Source organism: Anguilla rostrata, chromosome 3 (genome assembly GCF_018555375.3).
Source record: "Anguilla rostrata isolate EN2019 chromosome 3, ASM1855537v3, whole genome shotgun sequence".
Taxonomy (NCBI): Eukaryota; Metazoa; Chordata; class Actinopteri; order Anguilliformes; family Anguillidae; genus Anguilla; species Anguilla rostrata.
Genome location: NC_057935.1, coordinates 61,563,876 through 61,587,209, shown reverse-complemented (window position 1 = coordinate 61,587,209; position 23,334 = coordinate 61,563,876). Strand labels below are relative to the sequence as shown.

Below are 23,334 nucleotides of genomic sequence, written 5' to 3'. Positions count from 1 at the left end.
GAGTCACATCACCTGCAATGAGTGTCAGAGCAATTGTCCTTCTTAGCCTTCTGTCAACAAACACCGAATCCATATTATTTTCCACAAATAATTTGTCAAACACCATCAGACAATCAAGCAAGTCACATCTAAAAACTAATCTAAGCTCTCACTAAATCTCATCTTTCTGCTCCCTCTTTCCGTCTTCATCACTTGCTTTACCAATTTCTTCCCATCCCACTGATCCCAGACCAATTACTATGACAAGGTTTATTTCAATGGGCTGAAAAATAAAGCAGCGGCGATATAATGAACAGACATCCATTTTTATAAAAGCGAAAGGGTTTCTAATCCCTGAGTGTCCTGTCCACGCAGGTAAATGTGAAAAAGCAAATTACTTAGACGCTGCAATTTTTCTGTATTAATGAGCACAGCGAGATTTACGGTAAACACACCCGGGCTGGTTCCCAAAACAGATACAAACAACGTTAAAATACATTAAATATCCCCCAGGGCCATGTGAATCCTCAGCACTTCCTTAGAAAGAAGTCCAAAACCATTTGAAAATGAATCCTGGGTCTCTCAAAAACACTCTAAACGCTTTTGTGCAGAGTAACCCGGTAATTTCTCCTGATGCTCTTCATTTGTTTAATTATTTTAAACTTATTAAAATTTTCAAGTGGATCTGATATTAACCCGAAAAGTTGTGTTGGAGGAAAAAGAAATGATAAGGTTAAGCATCGATTTAATCAGGCAAAGCCCAAGGCAATTTGTAACTCGGTTCTACCGTCATAAGTGCCATTGTATCAGAGGTGGAATCCAAAACACGTTTAATTGAAGCTATTAGGATGCATCATTTCATTCATTTTCTGTTTTCATTAGAAAAGCTACTCTGATCAATTTTCAGAACCACCCACCAGGCAAATGAGCGCACAGCAATAAACAAGTGAACTGATGTCAACCCGCTTAGGAAAGAACCGTTATCTGGGTGGCTTTGTTCAATTAGGATGCCGTGCAAGTCGGCTCGAGAAATCTGCACCTACCAGGCTCCTCCAGACCACAGCCGAGACCTTTCAGGGAAGAAACGGGCCCCACTAAACAACAGAAATCATAAAAATCGTCCGTACACTCGTAACCCGCAACGGTACTCGCTCAACGAGCCAGTCCCGGCCCTTAATACCCAGATTCATCATCCGGAAGTAATGCCGGGAGAAAAATGCCTGTCCTGAGGACGGTTTAATTTCCCGCTCTTTTCTCGCGGGCTCATTCAGGGCTGGCGCGGCGTTGCCGGCAGCGCATCCACTCTCCTAATTAAAACCGATCCCGGGTTCTGGTGGCAGGCGGGCCTCGCACTCTGTTTGTCTACCGCCGGTCGCGGTCAATTAATCACGGTCCGCGCCGCTCGCAGCGGCGCCGCGCCCGGCTCGTCGGATGTACCCGCGAAGGGGGGGGGGGCAGATTAGTTCTGTTTCCGTTGATTGAGAGTGAAGCTGCTCCTTCTCGTGTCTCCCTCCCTTTGTTGTTTATTGCAGACGGCCCTCTCCTTCTACCTGAACGAGCCGGTCACGGCATTCTGGCTCCACTGCTGGGTAAGGATCTAATCACAACAAAGATGGAACAGAGGCCTTATAAAAGTATCCTCTCCTCTCCTCTCCACTCCCGTCCTCTCCATTTTCTCCTCTCCTCTCTTCTCCTCTCCACTCCTCTCTACTCCCGTCCTCTCCATTTTCTCCTTTCCTCTCTTCTCCTCTCCAGTCCTCTCTACTCCCCTCTTCTCCACTTCTCTCCTCTCCTCTCCTATCCCCTCCTCTCATCTCCTCTCCCCTGAACTTATCTCCAGTCCTCTCCTCTCCCCTCCTCTTTTCCCCAATTAAAACAGGAGCTATGTAAGACTCATGTCTTTGTGGGAGTCACCAACCTGCGAGTAATTCCTAATGATCACAAGACAGCTCTCTTTCCTCATTAGGAGCACCTGGTACAGGTGAACCACTCTACTGTGAAACTATTAATTTCATCTGCTTCACATGCTGTCACGGATATTCAAGCTACAGGAGGAAATAAATGGCACAAACAGTGGTAGAAGAGCATGTTAGGGTTTCTCATTATTAAAAAGGACCTTGTAAGAGGTCCCACTTACTGTTGATCTAGAGTTTTGGCATTTAGTCTTGAATACCGAACTGTAATTTTCTCCTTCAGACTTCAGAGACAATGTGCCGTTGTTAAGTTATTTCTTTATTAATTACCACAACTGAAGTAGATTGCACCAGTTTGGAACCGGTTCAGCCCATGGAAATGAAGGTTCATTTATTTAACCTTGTTATGGATAATTACATGTATCTGATTAATCACGCCATTAGTCTGTTTAGAACAGTAATGGCATGGAGTTTGTTTTACCTCTCCAGTTTAAATTTCAAGTCATTTAAAAAGTTTTCAGGTAAAAAAAAAAAAGAAAAAGAATTAAAAAAAGCTTTTGATGATACATGGATTCCGGGCTGCAAGAAAAATTAATTCTCTGCTACAAATCTTCAGAGGTTGGTTTCCTCACATTTTAATATTCTCATGAACTGCGCGTTAAAAGTGCCACCTGTGTGTGGCCCGAGGGGACCTGTGACATCACGGCGCTTATTACCATATGGCAGAATGCCTGACAAATAACGCGCCGACAAAATGCCTGACAAATCAGTACGCTGAAGAGCAAGGCCTCCCCGGCCCCGGGCTAATGGCAAACTGCAATGCCCGTGAGGAGCGAAGAAGAACAAGCCCGGAATGAGCCCTGCTACATACCCCGTGGGGCCTGCTACAAAGTCCCACCGCAACCTCGGATTAACAGCGGGCATCGATTTACACGAGCGACGTCGAAGCATCAATGTGAGCTCTGTGGCCTGAGTGGGCCCGGCCCGGATGGCCAAATCTCCAGACCACAGCATACAGTTAGCAACCTGAGCCCTTTACGTTCTACATTATACACAATTATCCTGGAATCGAATAAATGAATGCGAAATGAGAAACATAATGTCTTCCTGGTCCCGAAAAGGGGTGACATGACAGTTGGCAACTTCAAGAACTGGGGCAGCACTGGTGTCATCAGCAGGCGGTAGATTAGACAAATTGGCTTTCCTCCGCCACCCATAGCAGAACAACTGGAAAAGAGCCAATACCATTTACACCCTTACAATGATTGACACCTCGGGTGAAATTCATGCAAGTCTTGAATTGCTTGACGTCTAGGAATTAATACCAATGTGAAATGTGTGAAATGTCCTGGTGTGGGCATGCTCACCATGAGACCAGGCTCACATGAGTGTGCATTTGCATGTGTGTGTGTGTGTGTGTGTATGTGCCTGTATTTTCTTTATATGTGTGTGTGTGTTTGTGTGTGTGTGTTTGTGCGCCATTCCCCAAGCATGAGGTGTCTGCTCATCCATGGTCACCATAGCAACCAGACAATCCAAGATGGCGGCCTGCCAATCTATTACTCCCTCCCTCCATCCCTTTTTCTCCATTTCCCATTAAACGCATCATCCCTTTTTCCAAAGTAGGTCATTGTACCTACATAGCTCCCCAGCCTCTCGGTCTCTCTGATCGCACTGCAGTATCTCTTCATTATCCAGCAATCCTCCCCCTTCCCTTCCCTCCCCTCCCCTCCACCCCTCTCCCTCTCTCACCCGCCTCTCTCTCTCTGCCCAACTGCTTCTCTCGGTGCATTCCCTTTATTCATTTCCCCCAAAGTTGAAGTTCAAATGCTTTATCAGCTTGACAAGTTGAACCAGCGCTACCACAGCTACTGTGCACTGAAAAATACATGACAAGGTGATGTTGAGTGTGCTTTCATTACTAAACCCGAGCCTTTCTGGCTGAGATTCAACAACTTGATCTTTCTTCCCCTCTTACTTTTACTCCATTTTCAAGCTCTCCCTCCCAAAACAGAGGGACAAAGTTTGACAGATGAGCACATCTTTATCATTTTCAACCCCCGCTCTCAGCCTCTTGTATGTAGATTATATTTGTAGCTTATTTCCACAGAGTCTTCCTCTCTTACACTCTATACCTCCCACCATACCACACTTTGTCTCACACCCTCCCTTCAACTCTCTCCATTTTCCGCCCTCCCTCTCTCAGTTGGATGTGGTCTGGCGGCAGGAACGACATTTTCCGCAGAGCCACAGCTGTGACCCGCACAACACCAAACACGTCGGTAATTAACAACATCAGCACCCCCGGTCGCTAAGAGGATTTGCCGGAGAACAGCAGCCTAGCCAGTTGCGTAACCGCTAGCGAAGCTCAAGAAAGGCGCAATGGCAAAAAATTCCACGAAGTTAAAATACGAGCGCTCAGAGAACAGAGAAGAATGTGAGGACGAGGCCTGCGTTTGGGCTCCCGCCCCGCCCCAAAATGGAGCGGGATTTATGAGCCCGACTGCGGGTGCGGCGTAGCCTGGCTAAACGCCTGCGCGAGCGACCGAGCAGCCGCAGAGGCGCGGGCGGGACGCCGCGCTCCGCATCACACCCGAAACCCCCGGGCTCGTTTGCGGGACTCTTCGCCAGCGCTCCGTCGGAACGCAGCTCCGCACAGGACTAATCCTTTCCTTCATCTCTCTCTCTCTCTCTCGTCTTCACTCATTCGCTCCTCCAGGAAGCCCGTCCATCTCCCTCCCGCCCTCCTTCCCTTATTCTTCAAACTGGAGCTCCTCGCTTCAGCTCCCAGCCTCTTGCTCAGTCCAGCTCTGAGATATGACAGCGGTTTAGCCAAGATTTGGTGTGCCAAATACACCGCAACTTATCCCCCCCCCCCACCCCCAACCCACCCACCTCCTCTCTTTCACTCCCCGCTTGTACACTCCCTCCCTACTCTGTTCTCCCTAGCTGTATTCTCCTGGAGGTCTCCATTACTTTGGAACGTTTGCAGAGAAAGCCCATCTGTTTACGCTGATAACCGCCCTCTTCCTCCCTCAGACCCTGTCGCTCACGACACGCACTCCGCCGCGCATCGCAAAGCCCCGACTCAGACCGGGGGGGGGGGGGGGGGGGGGCGGCCAAGCAAGCCGGCGGGTAGAGTGGGACCCTGTTTGATGGAGAGGGAGCCGAGAGAGAGGGAACAGGAGAGAGAAAGAGATGGAAAAACGAGAGAGTCAGAACGAAGATGGGAGTTAATTTAGTAGAGAAACCTCCAGAGTGATTGAGATGCATCGAATGGCTGTGTCATATGCAGGGGTTTCTGCATGATCATTTCATTTTCACTTTAAATGGATAAAAAGGATGGGGAATAATAGAAATACGCAGACAACGGCAGAACACACACTCTTACACGCACGCACGCACGCACGCACGCGCACACACACACACACACACACACACACACACACACAAACGCATATACATGGCATCGGTGATAAGCCTGGCAATAAGCCTGAAAAAGATGCACAGATGCACAGAACTAAACAGTTGAACACCTAGAAGTTCTCCACTTCCAAACGTTGTCTGTGTGCATTAGAACCCCTTGTGCCATAAACTGAATGTTACCAAACACCGACAGAATAACATTCAAAGCTTAAGTGCCGGTGTCACAAACAGACAACAACAGGTAAGCGGCTCTAAATCATCATTCTGGGGTCACGGGCATAACAGCCAGCACGCATTTGAATGCACCGTCCTCGTCGGGTATGCAAATGCCGTTTGCAGAAAGTCTACCAAGCAAAACGGATGATACAGCGTGTGCTTTTTAGAGACCTGGCAGACAGGCCCTCCATTATAAAAATGAAACAATGCTCATCTTTCCTCATTTGTATACACGATGAGTACCTGACGTATTAAAGCTGACACTCGGGGAGATAAGTTAGTTCACCTCGTCTCGCCCGCTGACAGGCTCCATATTCACCTCCGTCACACACCGAGCTCTGCTCTGCTATGTCTGGCTTTTGATTCCCCCTCCTCATCCGGCGGCTTTGGGTCCTTTTGAGCCGTTCGTTCCTGCAGAGCTCATCTGCGGCACACCGAGGTTGTACAGTAGGTGTGCGTCAGCATTAATAAACGGCGTTAGCCGGTGGGAAAAACACAATTTAATTTGGGTTACTTTGTTGTGCGGCGCTATTGTATTCCCTCAAGAAGTGTTCCGCGGGGTTCGTTAACTATAAAATTTGCCAAGGTCGATAGCAAAAGGGGACTTTTAAAGTAAACCATAATCACTTTTCTTAGCGTGATAAATAACAATTGTCAATTTTTATCCGAGTGTAGTTTCAGACACTTAAACCTAAATTAAATTTTGGTTGTTATTCTTTTCTTGCAATGACTGTGCCAAATTGCTTGATGAAGTATTAAAGGTGAAGCGGGCAACATCCTGTTGGATTTTCTTCACCATCAAAGGTTCTTACTGTTTTGCAATTCTGGACAACAAGTCCTCTCTCACTGGCCCGGGCACTCTGTAATTCCTGTACAGAGTGAGAGCGTGTGATTTTTAGTGCGCTGCAGAAAACTGCTGAGTCAGGGAGAGGACCAAGGAGACTCGGGCTCTGTAGATATTACCCTGAATTAGATCACATTACCATGGGCACACTCACACTTTGAGAAGGAGCAATGGGAGAGCAGAGAGGGGAGAAAGAGAGACAAAGGAAATATGTGGGGAGTAAGAACAGAAAGACAGATGGAGAACCTAAGGGAAGATATGGGGTATAAGAACACAAAGATTAAGGGAGGATGTGAGGTATAAGAACACAAAGATTAAGGGAGGATGTGAGGTATAAGAACACAGAGATTAAGGGAGGATGTGAGGTATAAGAACACAGAGATTAAGGGAGGATGTGGGGTATAAGAACACAGAGATTAAGGGAGGATGTGGGGTATAAGAACACAGAGATTAAGGGAGGATGTGGGGTATATAAACACACAAATTAAGGGGGATGTTGCATATTAGAAAATAGAGATTAAGGGAAGATGTGGGGTATAAAACACACAGACTAATGGAGGATGTGGGGTATAAGAACACAGATTAAGGGAGGATGTGGGGTATAAGACACACAGACTAATGGAGGATGTGGGGTATAAGAACACAGATTAAGGGAGGATGTGGGGTATAAGAACACAGATTAAGGGAGGATGTGGGGTATAAGAACATGGACTAAGGGAGGATGTGGGGTATAAGAACACAGACTAAGGGAGGATGTGGGGTATAAGAACACAGAGACTAAGGGAGCAATTGGGGGATAAAAACACGTGTGGGAGGGGTACAGGTACTGCATTATGTTGACGGGGATAACAGAGAAAGAGGGGTAGAGAGGAAGAAGCATCCGCGAGGAAGAGTCAAATTAGACAAGAATGCAGGGGGAGTAAATGAATAACAGGGACCAAGGAATGCAGAAATAATAATAGAGGGAAGAAAATGAGAGAAAATTACCGAGAATATATGGGGGGAGGGAAGGTAGTGAGGAAGCTACATAGGTATAGAGGGTGAGGATAGAGTGAGAGAGAGAATGACAAATATAAAGTGAAAGAAGGAGGGGAGAAAAAAAGCAGGGAAGCATATATAGAGAGATACTGAAAATCTCGTTTAGAATAAATGTGTTAGAGAAGAAGCAAGACAAAGGGGAAATGGAGGGAGGGAGAAATGAACAGTGACAAACAGAGGAGAGGAAGGAGATAAAGAAATGGAGGAGGACAAAATTATTTTCAGAGAGAAAACAAAATGGAAAATGAGAAACGGAGAAAACAGATCAGCAGCAGAGAGCGCGAGGGGTCAGGAGGATGGAAGGAGATAAGATAGGAGGAGAGGAGCACTACCGAATGAGCAAGATACCAAAGGAGGAAGCGCACAAGAGGGAAGGAGAATGGGGTAAATGCCAAGGAAAGATAGGTTAAGAACAACAGATACACTAAAGAATTTGTTTTCCATTTGGGTCAGTGTTATAGAGAAGGGGGGGGGGGGGGGGAAGAGATAACGAATTCACAAAACAGACCCGGCTTGTTGAATACATTACATTTGATAAAACGGAATGACCTATTAGAGTTTTCCACACACTGAGAGTACGCTTGGGTGTGGGGTGGGGTGTGGGGGATGAAGGAAGAACGGGGGAGGATACATTTCTTATTTCAACCCAAATCAACAGATAGGAATTTTCCAATTTATTCGGGGACACCAGACAAGATTTTGTTTTCAGAAAGAAAGTGGTTTTCCACATCTGCCTCAAATGGCCAGAACTGCAGCTGTTCTGAGTGTATTACAGTACCCAAAGGCATGGCAAAGGTCTCTATGCCTGTCATTCTGTGTAATGGCCTGCCTCCTGGAAAATAACATTGGATGCGGGCATTCAAAGACACACACACACTGTACATGCACACACACATTTTTCTCTCTGGCATACAGTAGACACACATACACAAGCACGCACGCACGCGCACACACACACACACATGCACATACGCACGCATGCACATACACGCACACACACACAGTGATACTGCCCTTCTGACACACGTTAGATTCCATCAGTAGTGCCCTTTCTTCCCTCTGAGACCATGCCCTTTAACTGCTTGCTGAAAATTAATGGACAGACACACGCACGCGCACACACACACACACACACACACAAACAAACACAGACACCTACATATGCACAAACACACGCAGGCACACAGGCACACACACACGTACACGCAAACGCAGTATGTGCGCAAACAAACAATTGCACAGGCGTTGAAAGGAACACTCACATGTGCATGCGCACGCAGTGCCCTCTTGCACAGACGGTAACGCGCGCTGACAAACACGCGTGTCCAGCACACACCCACGTGCACGCACGCCCTCACACAAACGCAAGTACAGCTTCTTGTAAACCTCCAATTAGAGGAGAAGGAGGGGGTGCACCGCGTGCCGCTGCGCTCTAAATGCACGGAGAACGAGGGAAAAAATGTCTTGCGTCCGAGATGCAGGGGCTAATTTGCCAATATAATTACCGCCGTACATTGAGCCGAGCGGGTGAGAGGTGGGAAGCGGAGAGCAGAGGGAGACCAGAGGGGGGTGAAAAGAAGAAAGAAAAGAATACGATCATGAGAAAAGGGAAGCAGAGACAAAGGTGTAAGACTGCATGAGAGGGGGGATTAGAAGAGGGCGGGGAGGAGGGAGGGAAAGAGAAAAGGTAGGGGGGGAAATGGCAGAGGGAGACAGAATGAAGACAGAGCATGGATACAGGGGCCGCCCGGGAAGATTTACGGAACACTGTCTAACAAGCTCAGACACGTTCTTCACCTTTTCGTTCACCCCTCCTTGCCTTCCATTTCCCATGTTTCCCCCTGTTCTCCTACTACACCCCCCCCCCCCACACCCCCCCACAACCCCCCCCCCCACTTCGCACTCCTTGACCCTGCTCCTCAATTCTGACAGGATAGTATTCAGACTGTAAAAGGCACAGAGAATGACAATGTCCATCCCCTAGCCCCTGCTGCCACGGCAAGGCAGCGTAAACAAGCCAGCACACATCCCGCATGACACACGTTCCTCCATTTTAATTCGCCTCCAAATCCGGCAGGTTTCAGTCTGGGGGAGACGCGCGCGTGTACAGTGCGAATAAATAAGGGGGAGCCGACAGGACATCTGACACCCAGGAAGAGTGAGAGGAGTGAGTGGCTGCTTTGAGCCGGAGTGCGGATTAATATGGAGGTCCTCACACAGTAACCCGCCCCCCATCCCCCCCCCCGCCACCCGCCACCTGCCTTTCAAAGCTTTCTAAAAACCAAACGCCGCTCACCCGCCATGAATAATGCATCATTAATTTGGGGACGCCCCTGCATTGGGGATGCTCTCATGTGCTTTTACAGCTGTGCCTACAAATTTACACTGCCACACAGCTCCATATTTACTCACTCTCTCACCCCCCCCCCCTCTCTCTCTCTCTCACACACACACACATACTGTATGTAACATGCCTGATTGTCTGGATAGATACACATATGTATACATAAATACGCAGATGAATGCGCACATACATTCACTGTAGAGTTATACTATTAGGGAGAGGGATGTGCCTGTAGACACACACACAAAATCTCCTTTTCTCTCTCGTATTGTACATACACACACAATTTTCTCTCTGTCATACTAAAGACACATACACGCAATTTTTATTTATCTTTCTGATGATGTACATGCACACGCACAGACAATCTATCTTTTTCTCTCTCTCTCACACTACATACACACAAATTTCTCTTGTATATGCCTCATGCTGTAGGCATATACACACACCCACACACATGCACAAACACACACATGCACGCACACACATGCGCACACACACACACACGTACACACAGGGCCGGCTCTAGGATTTTGGTGGTCCTAAGCAAATCTGTTTGAGGGGGGGGGGGGGGGTTCGCTTGGTAAAGTCCTTCTTACATTACATTGTTATGAAATGTTCAGTTGCCGTTCCGTTTAAAATTAATACCGCTAGTTCCGCGACAGGGGATGAATAACGTAATTGCAAAAATAACGTTTTTCACCTTAGATAAACATTGGATCGTGTGGCCCCCCTCGTGGTCGTGTGTCCCCCCCCCCCAGTGGTTGTGGCCCTAAACAACCGCGTAGACCGTTTACGCCACGGGCCGGCCCTGCACACACAGACACGCACACACACACACACACACACACACACACACACACTCTAAGTGAAGGAAAGGCAGTCCTACGTGTTCAAGCATGCAGAACCTTCAGAGTCCACCTCCCTACCCAAGGGCTTTGAAACATGTAATAATTTGCTACCTGGGGGTCAGAAGTGAGAGATCAGGACACCGGGGCCACAACCTCTTTACAACAGCTGGCAGCTCCAAACCGCAGTGGAAATTCGCGGAGGAGCCGGCCGCTCTCAATCTCTCCATCTCTCTATCTGCGAGGTTTAATTTCAGCCCATCCTGATTCTATTCCCCGAGACTTATCGCTACTGAGATCAGCATCATCGGGGGGGGGGGGTTTGCCATAGCCACACAGATAGTGACCTCGGCTAATCCCTTTCTCTCCCTCTCGCTTTATCTCCATCCCTCGCTTGTGGAGCCCCGTGAATTATTTCTCACGGTTTCAACACTGACCGCCAGCGCGCGTTAGCAGGCGGCAGCTAGCGCGTTTGCGCCCCTAATTACAGCAGGGTCCGTGACCACCCCCCCCCCCCCCTATACGCCGGTGCAGGGAGGAGATTGGAGAGGGAGGTGGGGGGGGGATTGTGGGGGAAGGGGGGGAGGTGGCAGAAGCCGAAAATCAGATGAGGGGGTGTCATGGTCTTTTTTTTTAGGGAGCAGGTTTTCATTGGGAACGTGATGAATGTGGGTGTCAGGTCACAGTGCATTGGGTATGTACGGGGCAGCCAGCTGTGGCCTAGCCGTGTTCAACAGAATCTCACCAGCCTCCCTCGCCAGAAAATTGCTTTAACCCTCTGCTAGATCCCCCCCCCCGGCGTACACGTACACACCGCCAAGAGGCAGGCTCTGCGCCTTGAAAACAAATGAATGCAGGAGCAGCGACAGTGACAACTTCAGCAGCGCTTTCAAGAGCGCTTTCAAGAGCACTGTACAGAAACACCCCAAAACAGACAGAAAGACGCTCGGTTTTACTATGCAGTCTCTATAACGTTACGGCAGCGTCTTTACAGTTTCCCAGATTTAGTCTGAGACGTCCTGTCACAGAATTAGGCCCCCTGTGTGTGTTGCAAATGACTGCTGTCTGTTTAACGAGAACGTAGCCGCGCCGCGCTATACTTCTGCGGAGGCAAGAAATTGTATCTTCATGCTGCTGACACACAAAAACCGTTATCTAGTTTCCCTCCCCGCCCCCCCCTCCTCCCCCCTTCCCCTCTCCTTCCCCCCTTCTCTCCCAACCATAATCAACAACACTTACAACACATGCTATTACGTACGTAAGGGGAAGACAGTGATTTTCCGAGCCGTTTGTATAATGTTTTGCCTGTTGAACCCGTGAGAGCCTGCCCTCCAGAAGCGCCCGCCGAAATCTCCCGCGGCGAAGCCCCTCGTTCACAAAGACCCCCCTGACACAGAGACCCGGGGAGTCCACGCGGGAGTCCATCAAGGAGACGACCGCGAGAAGCCCCGAGCTTCATCTGTTAATCAATGCAATCACTTTATCGCACGCTAGCATTTCCCGCGCACTACCGCCTTTTTTTCTTGACCAATTATGAGCCATTAGGAGTGATTATAAAAATCACTGTCGATATTTCCGCGGCGATACCATTCCGTTGGAGTGTTTACTAATTCATAACCGGTGGTTACTGGGGGGCTCTTTAGTGTCCCGATGTCCGCCTGTTCTATCACCGGAGTCGCCTCCCGCTTGCATTAGCATATCGTTAAGGTGACTGATAAAATGAGCGCAAATAAAGCACGACGCTACATAAAACACCAGCTGCTCCTCTACAGTCGAAGGCAAAGAGATAACAGCCATTTCATCAATCAGTGTGAAAAATGTACACTTTGCGGACTGAACTGGATTCAACTGTGTCTACTTCGGAAGATTGAGTTTTCCGATACTGAAACAGACCGTTTCGGAATACCTACATAAAGATGTTGTTTCAACTGTTTTCGTGTAAACCAACACACCGCAGAATCAAATTGTTGTCAAAACTCCTGTAATTCAATAATGCAATTTACGCAAAACAAGAATAAAGAAGTTACAAGACTTCGCAGGTTCGATTCCCCGGTTGGACACTGCCATTGTACCCTTGAGCAAGGTACTTAACCTGCATTGCTCCAGTATATATCCAGCTGTATACTTGGAACATGTAATCGCTTGAAAGAGCCTGCTAAATGCCTGTAATGTAATGTAATGTAAAGACGTTCCCAACAACGTCCATCTTCATCAACCAGATGTGCATGTGTATTGTGTATGTATCATGTTTTCTACAGCACTGCACAATATTAATAAAACTACAACTACGACTAATGATAACATTGAAACTATTTCAGGCGGCATGCACAGGCCACAAATCAGTCACTGCCAGCCTGCCTAATTTAGTCCGTTTCGGACAATCTCCCCCGGAGAGAGAGGCAGAGGAACAAGGAGAAAACCATTCAAAACAATAGGTGCACCCTAATAAAGAAATATAGACACGGATTCACAGAGCATATCCACTGTACCCGGCGTTGACATTCCTCACATCGCCCCGGCAACACAGCGGGGGCGGGGGGGGGGCTGGTGAGACGTATAAATGCTACAACTTAACCGATTTGAGCAGACGACCTCCTCTAACCTTCCTCCCTCTCTCCCTGTCTCGCCGCTCATTTGATATTTCCCCGGCTGGGCCCGAGCCAGAGCTGTAGCCGGAGGAGCGCCGGTCGTTTCGCGTGCCCCGCGCCCCGCACCCCGCGCCCCCGAGCGGTCGCCGCCGCCGTGACAGACGCGGTGAAGAGGAGGACCGCGGCGGCCCTACGCCCCCCCCGGGCCCCCTGGCCCCCGCCTCCTAATCACGCTCTCTATATTTATAAGGCAATACAGTCTCCCTGACAAAACATATCCATTTCCTTTCCCCCCCCGCCCCCCATATATTATTCATGTGTGTATTCTCGCAGTGCAGCGTTGTCGTACAAGCCACCGAGCGGCACGACGGACGCCGCGTCTGCCCGCGACGGTCGCCACGCTCCGGGACCGTGGCGCTACCGCGAACGGGCGCGGCCTCGCCTCTCCGCCATCGCGGAGCCTCGCTCTTCTCCCCCCCCCCCCCCCCGGTCTTTTCCCCGATTCGGCGCATGCAGTGTCTCCCTCCCTCATTCCACCATCCTCTCAGCTGTCCTCCTCCACTCAGCCTCTCTCCTCCTCTCCCCCCCTCCCTCTCTTCCACAGCAGCATATGCTTTGCATGTTAATGAGCTGAAGCACCTCGCTCTGTGGAAGTCGCACGCCGCTCTTCCCTCTCTCAATCTCCCTCACTTCCAGCTGGACTGTTAAGCTCCTAACACCCGGAAATCCCACAAGCAGGACAAGGTGAGCCCAAAAGATTGTGGTGCCCATTGGTAAAACTGGAAGCCTCTTTACATCTTCTTGTCAGTCTCCAACTTCATAATCCATAATGTTTTAATTTTTAATATTAACATTTACAAAATTTCACAGAGAATATTAAATTAATTGAAGTACGTAATTGATATATTAAATATTTTATTAATTAAACAAATTCATTTGCTGCAATTTTTTCCACTTTGGTCTCTATTTTGGGCATATGTCACGATTAAAAGAGTTATTGCGTAATAATAAATAGGAGGACAGCACACATTGATAAATGATATTTTTATTCCCAGACTAAAACGTTATGGGTTAGAGTATTCCCTCCCTCTCTGTCGCCTCTCCTCTCCCTCTCCCTCCATCTTCAGAAGCGCAGATAGAGGATGTCTGCATATTTATTAGCTCATCACATGTACAGCGTGCATGCTGGGAGGAAGGAGAAAATTCACCCAATACCGTCAGCAACCCTCCTGTCACCTCCTTGGCTCCCCCAATTCCCCCCCCTCCCCCCTCCCTCCTCCCCCCGTAATGCCTGCCAGCGGCTCCCCCACGGAATGAGGAAATCTTCAATTCAGAAGGGTGGGGGGGGGGGGCCGAGACCACCCCCACCCACCTGTTTGCCATTACCGTGCCTCTCCGCTACGTATTTTAATTTGCCACAGGCTTGCTCCCCGTCTCTGTCTGCGCGTAGCGCGGCTGCAGCGAAGAAGCCAAGAAAAACGATTTCTTCAAGCGCCGCACCTGAAAAAGGTTCGGACGGGGGCGGGGGGGGGGAGGGGTGAGCGAAAGGCGAACAGCTGCGCTTAGCCTTTGAGTCACGCCGGCCTGCTCTTGATTTCGGACCCCGTTCCGGCGCTCGCTAACGGACGCGCGGCTACGTGTCCGAGCCCGCGGGAGGGAGCCGCGTTTGAGAGGCAGACGGAGATCCGTCCCTATCCCCTCTCGTCCCCCTGGTTGGAGCGCGTTCTCCTGGAGCATGGGACCGCCCGGGGGGGGAACCGGATCTACATGGTCTGTCTATCTATCGATCTGTCCGTGAACGCATCCACAATGTATCAATCTGTCTCTGTCCGCCCGCCCGGTGGTCTGATCCATCTGTCCTGTCCCCTCCACCCTATCGCCCGTGCTCCCCAGGTACCGAGTGTAATGGAAAAGCCTCACGCCACCAGGTTTTCCCAATCTGCAGCCAGCGTAGGCCCTGGCAGTGAAAAATCTATCCCCCACACCTCTCCCTCCATGCTCCCCCCTCCCCCACACCTCTCCCTCCATGCCCCTCCCCCCAACCTCTCCCTCCATGCCCCCTCCCCCAGCCTCCTCTCTCCTCCATGCCCCTCCCCCCAACCTCTCCCTCCATGCCCCCCCACACCTCTCCCTCCATGCCCCTCCCCCCACACCTCTCCCTCCATGCCCCCCCCACACTTCTCCCTCCATGCTCCCCTCTCCCCCCATACCTCTCCCTCCATGCCCCCCCACACCTCTCCCTCCATGCCCCCCACACCTCTCCCTCCATGCCCCTCCCCCACACCTCTCCCTCCATGCCCCTCCCCCACACCTCTCCCTCCATGCCCCCTCCTCCCCCCCACCTCTCTCCCTCCATGCCCCTCCTCCCCCCCACACCTCTCCCTCCATGCCCCCCTCCCCCACACCTCTCCCTCCATGCCCTCCCCACACCTCTCCTCCATGCCCCTCTCCCCCCACCTCTCCCTCCATGCTCCCCTCCCCCCAACCTCTCCCTCCATGCCCCTCCCCCCACCTCTCCCTCCATGCCCCCCCCCCCACCTCTCCCTCCATGCCCCTCCCCCACACCTCTCCCTCCATGCCCCTCCCCCACACCTCTCCCTCCATGCCCCCCACACCTCTCCCTCCATGCCCTCCCCCACACCTCTCTCCTCCATGCCCCTCCCCCCACACCTCTCCCTCCATGCCCCCCCCCACACCTCTCCCTCCATGCCCCCCCACACCCCCCCTTCCCTCCATCAACTTCTCTCCCCAGGACAGGCTGTTCCGTCACACCAGGAGACGGACCCTCAATCTCCACTCCTTTATCCCCATCTCTCTGGTCCCTCGTTCCCTCGCTCTCATTCGCGCTCCCCCGCCAAACACACAGATCTCATGATCTCCACTGGGAGTGTCACGGCTCGCATTATAAAGGGTCCTGAAAAAGATGTAAAACCACATTTCCCAGAGCATATCTCTTAAGCCTCTGACCCCGAAGATCAGTCACGCCATGACTTATTCATCATTTTTTTCTATTTACGCTGTTTGTCAATGCATTTTTTATTGTTTTCATATATTTTAGGAGTCGGTCAGGCTTCTATGAAAAATGCATGACAAAAGAAAGGGGGGGGGGGAGGGGGTAATGGCACAAGCGCACTGAGTGGCTGAAGACTGCTGGGGGAGGGGCTGACAAAACGCTCAAGTAACCATTCTTCAGGGAGCCAAAGTAATTTCCAAACATCTCCCTGCTTATTTATCTTGTAGCAAGCAGTCTTGCAGCATAAAAGCACATTTCTTCCCTTCAATAAACATCATTTGTTCTTGTGTAAAGCATATTAATGCTGCCCGGCCAAAACTTTTCTAATGTATGCAGAAAGATGAGAAAATGCAATTTATGCAAAAGAGGCAAAAGGAGAGAAACGGAGGGAGCGAGAGAGAGAGAGAGAGCGAGAGAGTTGCATCAAAGGGCAGCCTGGAGAAGCGGACCCTCGCTTGGGGGCCACGGACAGGAAGACAAGAGCGCCCCCCCCCCCAGGGACACACCCAGTGATCGACAGATACAACACAGCCCAAACTGCACTGTGCAGTGGGAGAGAGGGAGAGGACAGAGTGGGGCAGAAGGAAGCACTCCAGTAATGGAGAGTGGCATAACTGCGGGCCTGTTTCAGCCTTTCTCTGCTGAAACTTGGTTTGGGGCGGAAACCGAGCCCCAGCGTAGCCGAGTGTCCCTCAGCCCAGCGCTCCCCGCATCCGACGCGAGGGCGACACCAGATGGCGTGTCACGTCTAAATTAACTCCGCCTGTAAAGCGGATGAGAGCGATGCGGAAATAACCCGCTGAATAACATGAATAATTATCCGCCGTTAAAAATAACATCACAATATTGCACCTTTATCATTACGCGCTTCTGCCATTTGTGCTATTTAAAATGCAGCAAGGTCTTTTTTTCAGGCTGCTAGTCATCAGCGCTGATTCGATTACTCATCCCATTAAGAGCCATTTGGTCTTAAACTCCTGAGGATGTGCACTTGGCGGATTTGCAAGGTGGAAACGGTACGAAAGCCAAAATCCGGCGATCCGTCGATAAAAACGAACAAAACACCGGACCGGCCAACTGAGCGGGTAAGGAGGGGCCACGGTCAGGAGCGTGAGGGATGAAAGGGGTGCAGCCTCATTTGACGGAGTGAGCGAGCACAGTGACGGAAGGGGGGGGGGGGGTGCGGGACGTGCGGGACGCACCTCCAGGCGGCCCGTGTCGGGCTGGAAGCCGCGGGCGGGGTCCTCGGTGGTGACGCGGCACTGGATGGCGCAGCCGTTGAGCCGGACGTTTTCCTGCCTCAGGCCCAGCTCGGTCAGGCTCCGCCCCTCGCACACCCGCAACTGAGCATGCACCAGATCCACACTGAGAGAGAGAGAGAGAGAGAGAGAGAGAAAATATATCATTTAGAGAGGTAAGTGTATATGTACAAATATGGGTATATACGTACTTATTTCATGTATATATTATGCATATACTATATATAAAGACAAGTATTTGTATGTCTTTATGCTGTATATATAGGGTCGGGTCTGGGGCTGCTTTTCATGGTTTGGTCCCTTAGTTCCAGTACAGGCAAATCTTAAGGCTGCAGCATACAATGACATTCTAGACGATTCTGTGCTTCCCCAACAGATTTGGGAAGGCCCTTTCCTGTTTCAGCATGACAGTGCCCGCGGGCACACAGCAAGGTTCACATATAAATGGTTTTGTCAAGAACGATATAGAAAAACTTGACTGGCTTGCACAGAGCCCTGACCTCAACTCCATCCAACACCTTTAGGATCAACTGGAAAGCCAACTATCAGCCAGGCCTAATCGCCCAATCAGTGCCTGACCTCACCAATGCTCTTGTGGCTGAATGGAAGCAAATCCCTGCAGCAATGCTCCAATATCTAATATAAATCCTTCCCAGAAGAGTGGAGGTTGTTATAGCAGCAAAGGGTGGACCAACTCCATTTTAATGTCCATACAGTAATTTTGGATGAGATGGTGGATGTCACATGTCCACATACTTTTGGCCATTGTAGTATACATATATAGCCCCACAGACTTAAATTTTGTGAAGGTTTTATGGTTGTTGTTGTTGTTTTTAATCCTTGCTTTGCCGTCACTGTGCCAATAAAGTACCTTTAAAATGGAAAAAATAGAACCGTAATTTAAGTCAGAGATTCGGAGAAGGAATAGATGCACACTGAATGTGCCAGACAGACAATGCGGTAGAGGCATAGAGAGAGTCAAACACAGACGGGGGTGGTGGGGGGGGGGGGAAGGAAACAGAAAGTTCTTTGATTTGAGAGGTGGCTGGATGCTCCATTTATTGCCTGCTGGAGGTTTATGTGTCTGACAGGACACATGTTTTCTACAGCATTAAAGAATTATGTATCAAACAGATGAGGAAAAACAGATGGAAGGAGAAAAGAAAATCTTTCAGCTCCTGGGACTGAAAGACAGAGTTAACGTGCATCAATTGTATACCGAAGACACACTTGAACCGAACGCTATACCATACTGATGTTACTCAGAAAGAACAGTACATTTACACAGGCTACATGAATATAGTGTGAGAGAGACGGCGTTAATATAGAATAAAGTCTTACTTGACACGAAACCAAATTGACATTATACTGACAGAGGATTAACACAATACATCCTACTAATAGAATTAATATGCCACTTAAGGACACAGAAAATACCACATACACTGTGCATTGGTATGAAACAGTGCACCGAAGCACAAGGTAAAGAAGAAAGAATAGCGTACCATATACATTGTGACTGGACATTACAGAGCGTAGACTTCACAACGAGAGCCAGGGTTAATAAAGTATGCAGCGCACACAGCCTGCCTGGACTGGACTGTCCATTAACACTGAACAAAGAAAGTGCATTAGTATTGCACATTAGCATCCCCAGAGAGGGAGGCAGCGGCGTGCGAGAGAGCGGGCAACATGCAAGCGCTTGGTCTGTTGCCGAGGGAGACACGCATGCACATGCATGCGCACGAGCGCATGCACACGCCCGAGCATTCGGGGAAGTGGGTCATCTAAAACTTGTTGACTTTAAATTGCGTTCAGGAGCAGGCAGAGTGCAGAGCATTGCCAGAGAGCCATAACTGACCTAGACGTCATATTATTTCTTCTAGCAGCCATTATCCCTTCATGTTGATGTACATACTGTACCCCTAAATATTTAAGGGGTTAAGAATAGCGTAGATCACTAAAATAGTTTCTTCGGGAGGGCCGCTGGCCATTGTGTTGATGAAACACATAAAAATCACCAATGTATCACTATAAGTGTTTGTATGCTTACGGTAATTCCCTTCATTAGCAAGTCAAGGGAGAAAATGGCAAACTGCCTAGAGTTATTATCTGAATACAGAAACACGGGGGCAAGATGCACTGAACGGGAAGAAAATGCAGAAAAGCACCAGTATATTTTTCAGTATTTTCTGTATACACAGTGCAATTCTCATTTTCGGAGTAAACAATTTGCAAATTTGTGTGTGTGTGCGTGTCTGTGTGTCTGTGTGTGTGCGTGCGCGTGCATGTGCATGTGCATATGTATGCGTGGGTGGGTGCTTCCTGTAAACACAATTTTTAATAGCTCTCAGGCACCCTGAGACTAAATGATTTTTTATGTAAAGTATATTCTCTTTTAAATAAATAACTTAAATAATGTGTGTGTGTGTGGGGGGGGGGGGGGGCGACTCCTCTTTGTGTGAGTGCCTGCGGGGCTGGTAGTATTTTAATGTATTTTGAGACAGAGAAAGATAAAGAGAGAGAGGGACAGAGAGACAGAGAGGTGAGTTCTGTTTACTTTAGTCTGGGCCATAAATAATGCAGGGAATAAAGTGTGTGTCGGTGAAGTTTAAAATACACAGATAAAAAACAAAGACACACAGACACACAAGCATGCTAATTCATTACATCTACTGTACAAACACATCTACAGTACTGTTAAGTATGTGAATAAAGTTCTGCGTATGCATAAATCTACAGCATAAAGCCACTAATACCTTTATTTCATATGTTGAATGTTGATATACATACATGACAACTCACAAATATATTTAGAGTCAAATATGAATACAGCAAAAAAAAAAGAAAATACCATGACCACACACTACAAACACAAACACACGTGTACACATGAACACAACCACAGACATACACACACACAAACACAGATGCATAAGGAGTAACAAACAAACACATCCAGCCACACACTCTCACACATATACAGATATCCCTGCCTCCCGCATCGTCAATTTTCTATCCTTAATTAATTTCATCCAATTCCCTGTTCAGAGGGAGGGGGGGAGAGAAACAGAGAGAGAGCGGAGAGAGAGACAGTGAGAGAGATGAGACAGGGAGAGAGGCAGAGGGAGAGAGAGAGAGAGAGAGAGAGAGAGAGAGAGAGAGAGACGGAGAGAGGTGTAGAATATAAAACGTGTTGGCCACCAGAGGAGTACGAAAGTGAGTTGGAGGTGGTGGTGGTGGTGGGGGCTGCAATGCATAAAAACCTAATGCTGAGAGGAGGAAGAGAGACGGCAGGGGGTGAGGGGTGAGCGAAAAAGACTGTATAATTTGCAAGCTGATTAGCTCCTCAGAACAAACTGCCAACACGTGAAAGCCTCCACAGAGGCGGCTCTGAAGACGGCCTCCGGTGGGGCTGGATCTGAACGGCCGGGGGTGGGGTTGGATCTGGAGGGCAGGGAGGGGGGCTGGATCTGACGGCCGGGTGGAGGGGTGGGGCTGGATCTGGACGCCGGGGAGGGGGGCTGGATCTGGACGGCCGGGGGGTGGGGCTGGATCTGGACGGCCGGGGTGGGGTTGGATCTGGAGGGCCAGGGGGGGAGGGGGGGTGGGGCTGGATCTGGACGGCCGGGGGTGGGGTTGGATCTGGAGGGCCCAGATTCCCCAGACGGACAGGACTGGGACCTTGCCACGAGTCCAGAGCCCAGACACGGCTCAGCTTTCTCTAAGCCTCGCCACTGTGCCGTATTTGCGGCCCAGTTTCTGCCACCCTTGCGTTTGCTGTGTGTCAGTGTTTTCACCGTCTGCATGCGCTGGCAGGTTAAAGAGATAACCTTCATTTCCGGGTTTTTTTTAATTTATTTTATTTTATTTTTATGTTTTTGATCGGTCCAGACAGCATTTCAGTGGGATGGAGGGTATTTTTTGTACATGGAGGTTTCTGAGAACCAGCTGGCGGCATCCAGGTATCACGGTCTAAAGCAGGAAAACACATTTCAAGTGACTTCAAAGTAAATTCTGGTAATAAGCTCACAGACAACCACTGGAGGCATTAGCACACAAATCCAAAAAGCCCCCCGAACCAGCAAACTGTACAGCCATCAGAAAATACAGCAAGCAGACCCACCTTCACATTACAAAGTAAGAATATTCTTGTTAAAATTGACTGAAATTAATATATCAAAGGAACTCTATAATCACAATGAAATCTCCAAGCCTGATAACAGAGCTGGACTACAACGATGATGGCTTATATTCGTTTTAAAGGGATTTATTCATGTTAGGTAGTAGTATTTCTGCCTATACGAGTGCTTGTGCCATGCGCTCTGGATCAAAATGAAAGTTCTCCAAAGCTACCAAACCAATGCCACTACTGCAAACATTTTGGGCAAATATTGAGACATAAGATCATAGCCAAGCCAGTAAATCCGCCCTACATCCCCTGCTCCCAGTATACACAGGCAATATGAATGAATAAGTATTACAGGGCAGGAGAGAACAACAGTCCACATCCCATAATAGACTGCTACCACGCCAGCCACATAAGCCATCAGTGCACTTGACTGGTGAGGAGAGGACAGGAGAAGATGAGTTTGATCTGTATTCAGAAACTGTCATACTCTGCAAAACTACAGATTAGACAGACAGACACACACACACAACACACGCACACAGGAACATATACAGTACATACACAAAGAGGGAGAAATAGCACAGCTGGCACGACTGTCTTTTTCCCCCTCCCAAGTAATTTGTGCGTGACTAAATTTACAGTGTGACGTTACGTGTCATTACTGAACAAGCTTCGCTATGATCCATATTTATACTGCAAAATATACACATGCACAGACTGTGCAAAGCGGAGATAGAAGAGCAATACAAATGAACAAAAGTCCATCTCTTCATTGGAATATAAATGTGATGCCGCTGCAAAAAGATTCTAGACAATCCATAAAAATGAAAAACATTTTCTCGCTTGTTCATTCATTGAAGCGCAGAGAAAAAAAATGTCTTTATTTAAAATGAAGAATGAAGGCTCCTGCTACCATCTCAGCACAATTTAGCATGCTTCTCATTTCAAAAAGCAGACCAGATTTGGCCAACATTCTTTTCGCTATGAAATACAGCTTCGTGTCCCAATGTAAAACCTAGAAAAATTATATTTGAAGGTGAATGGTAATAAATTAGTCCATGACCTCATCTATCTATCGCATGAATTTCTGATTGTGCGAATTCATTGCTTTCCTGCCATTGTAAACCCTTGAGTGGTAATTATTGGTAGATTGCTATGAATCAGAATTTAATTAGCCATCCCAGAAACAGGGATAAATATTTGCACTGCAGAATTACTGCATGCACCGATGCAGATCCATGGTGGGAGAAATGGAGGGGTTGGAGGACGTGGCCTCATGCGCGTGCCGTATGTAGACCGTATGAAGTGCATATGAGGCAGATGGATTTCCACTCGATCCTCAGCGCCCCGTTTGAAGTGGACCACTCGCGGCAGCTTCTGGATTGCAGGGCGGAACACGGACGAGGGGAGCACGGGAGGTAATGAAGCTCTGAGTGCATGAGTCTTCGGGGCACTGGGGTACTCCCGGGGAGATGTCTCGGAAAAGGGAATTGGAAGTTTAAGCTGGTCATCCTGATCCAGCACTGAACATCTCCTCATGAATTCTAATCAGATCTCTTTGAGAGTAACAGCGGTATCAAGGGTCTGCAAATTCAGCCTCATTCCACTTCAGACGGGCGGCTCTGGCATGCTGGGGCTTCAAAGTCATTATCAGGAACCAGCTTAATAAATGCTCTTTAAGTGACTCACCACCAGGGGTGCCACCAGGGACTTAGGGCCCCAAGAAAAGATCGC

General features: G+C 49.0%; 1 protein-coding gene across 1 annotated transcript in view; it reads right to left on the bottom strand.

The window, feature by feature from the left end:
• LOC135251959 (pyruvate carboxylase, mitochondrial-like) overlaps positions 1-23,334 on the bottom strand; it is a 133,168-nt gene that overhangs the window by 62,944 nt on the left and 46,890 nt on the right. The window contains exon 11 of the mRNA XM_064329839.1: positions 17,412-17,574. Within this exon, the coding sequence (XP_064185909.1) occupies positions 17,412-17,574 (163 nt within the window). The remainder of the gene's footprint in view (positions 1-17,411; positions 17,575-23,334) is intronic.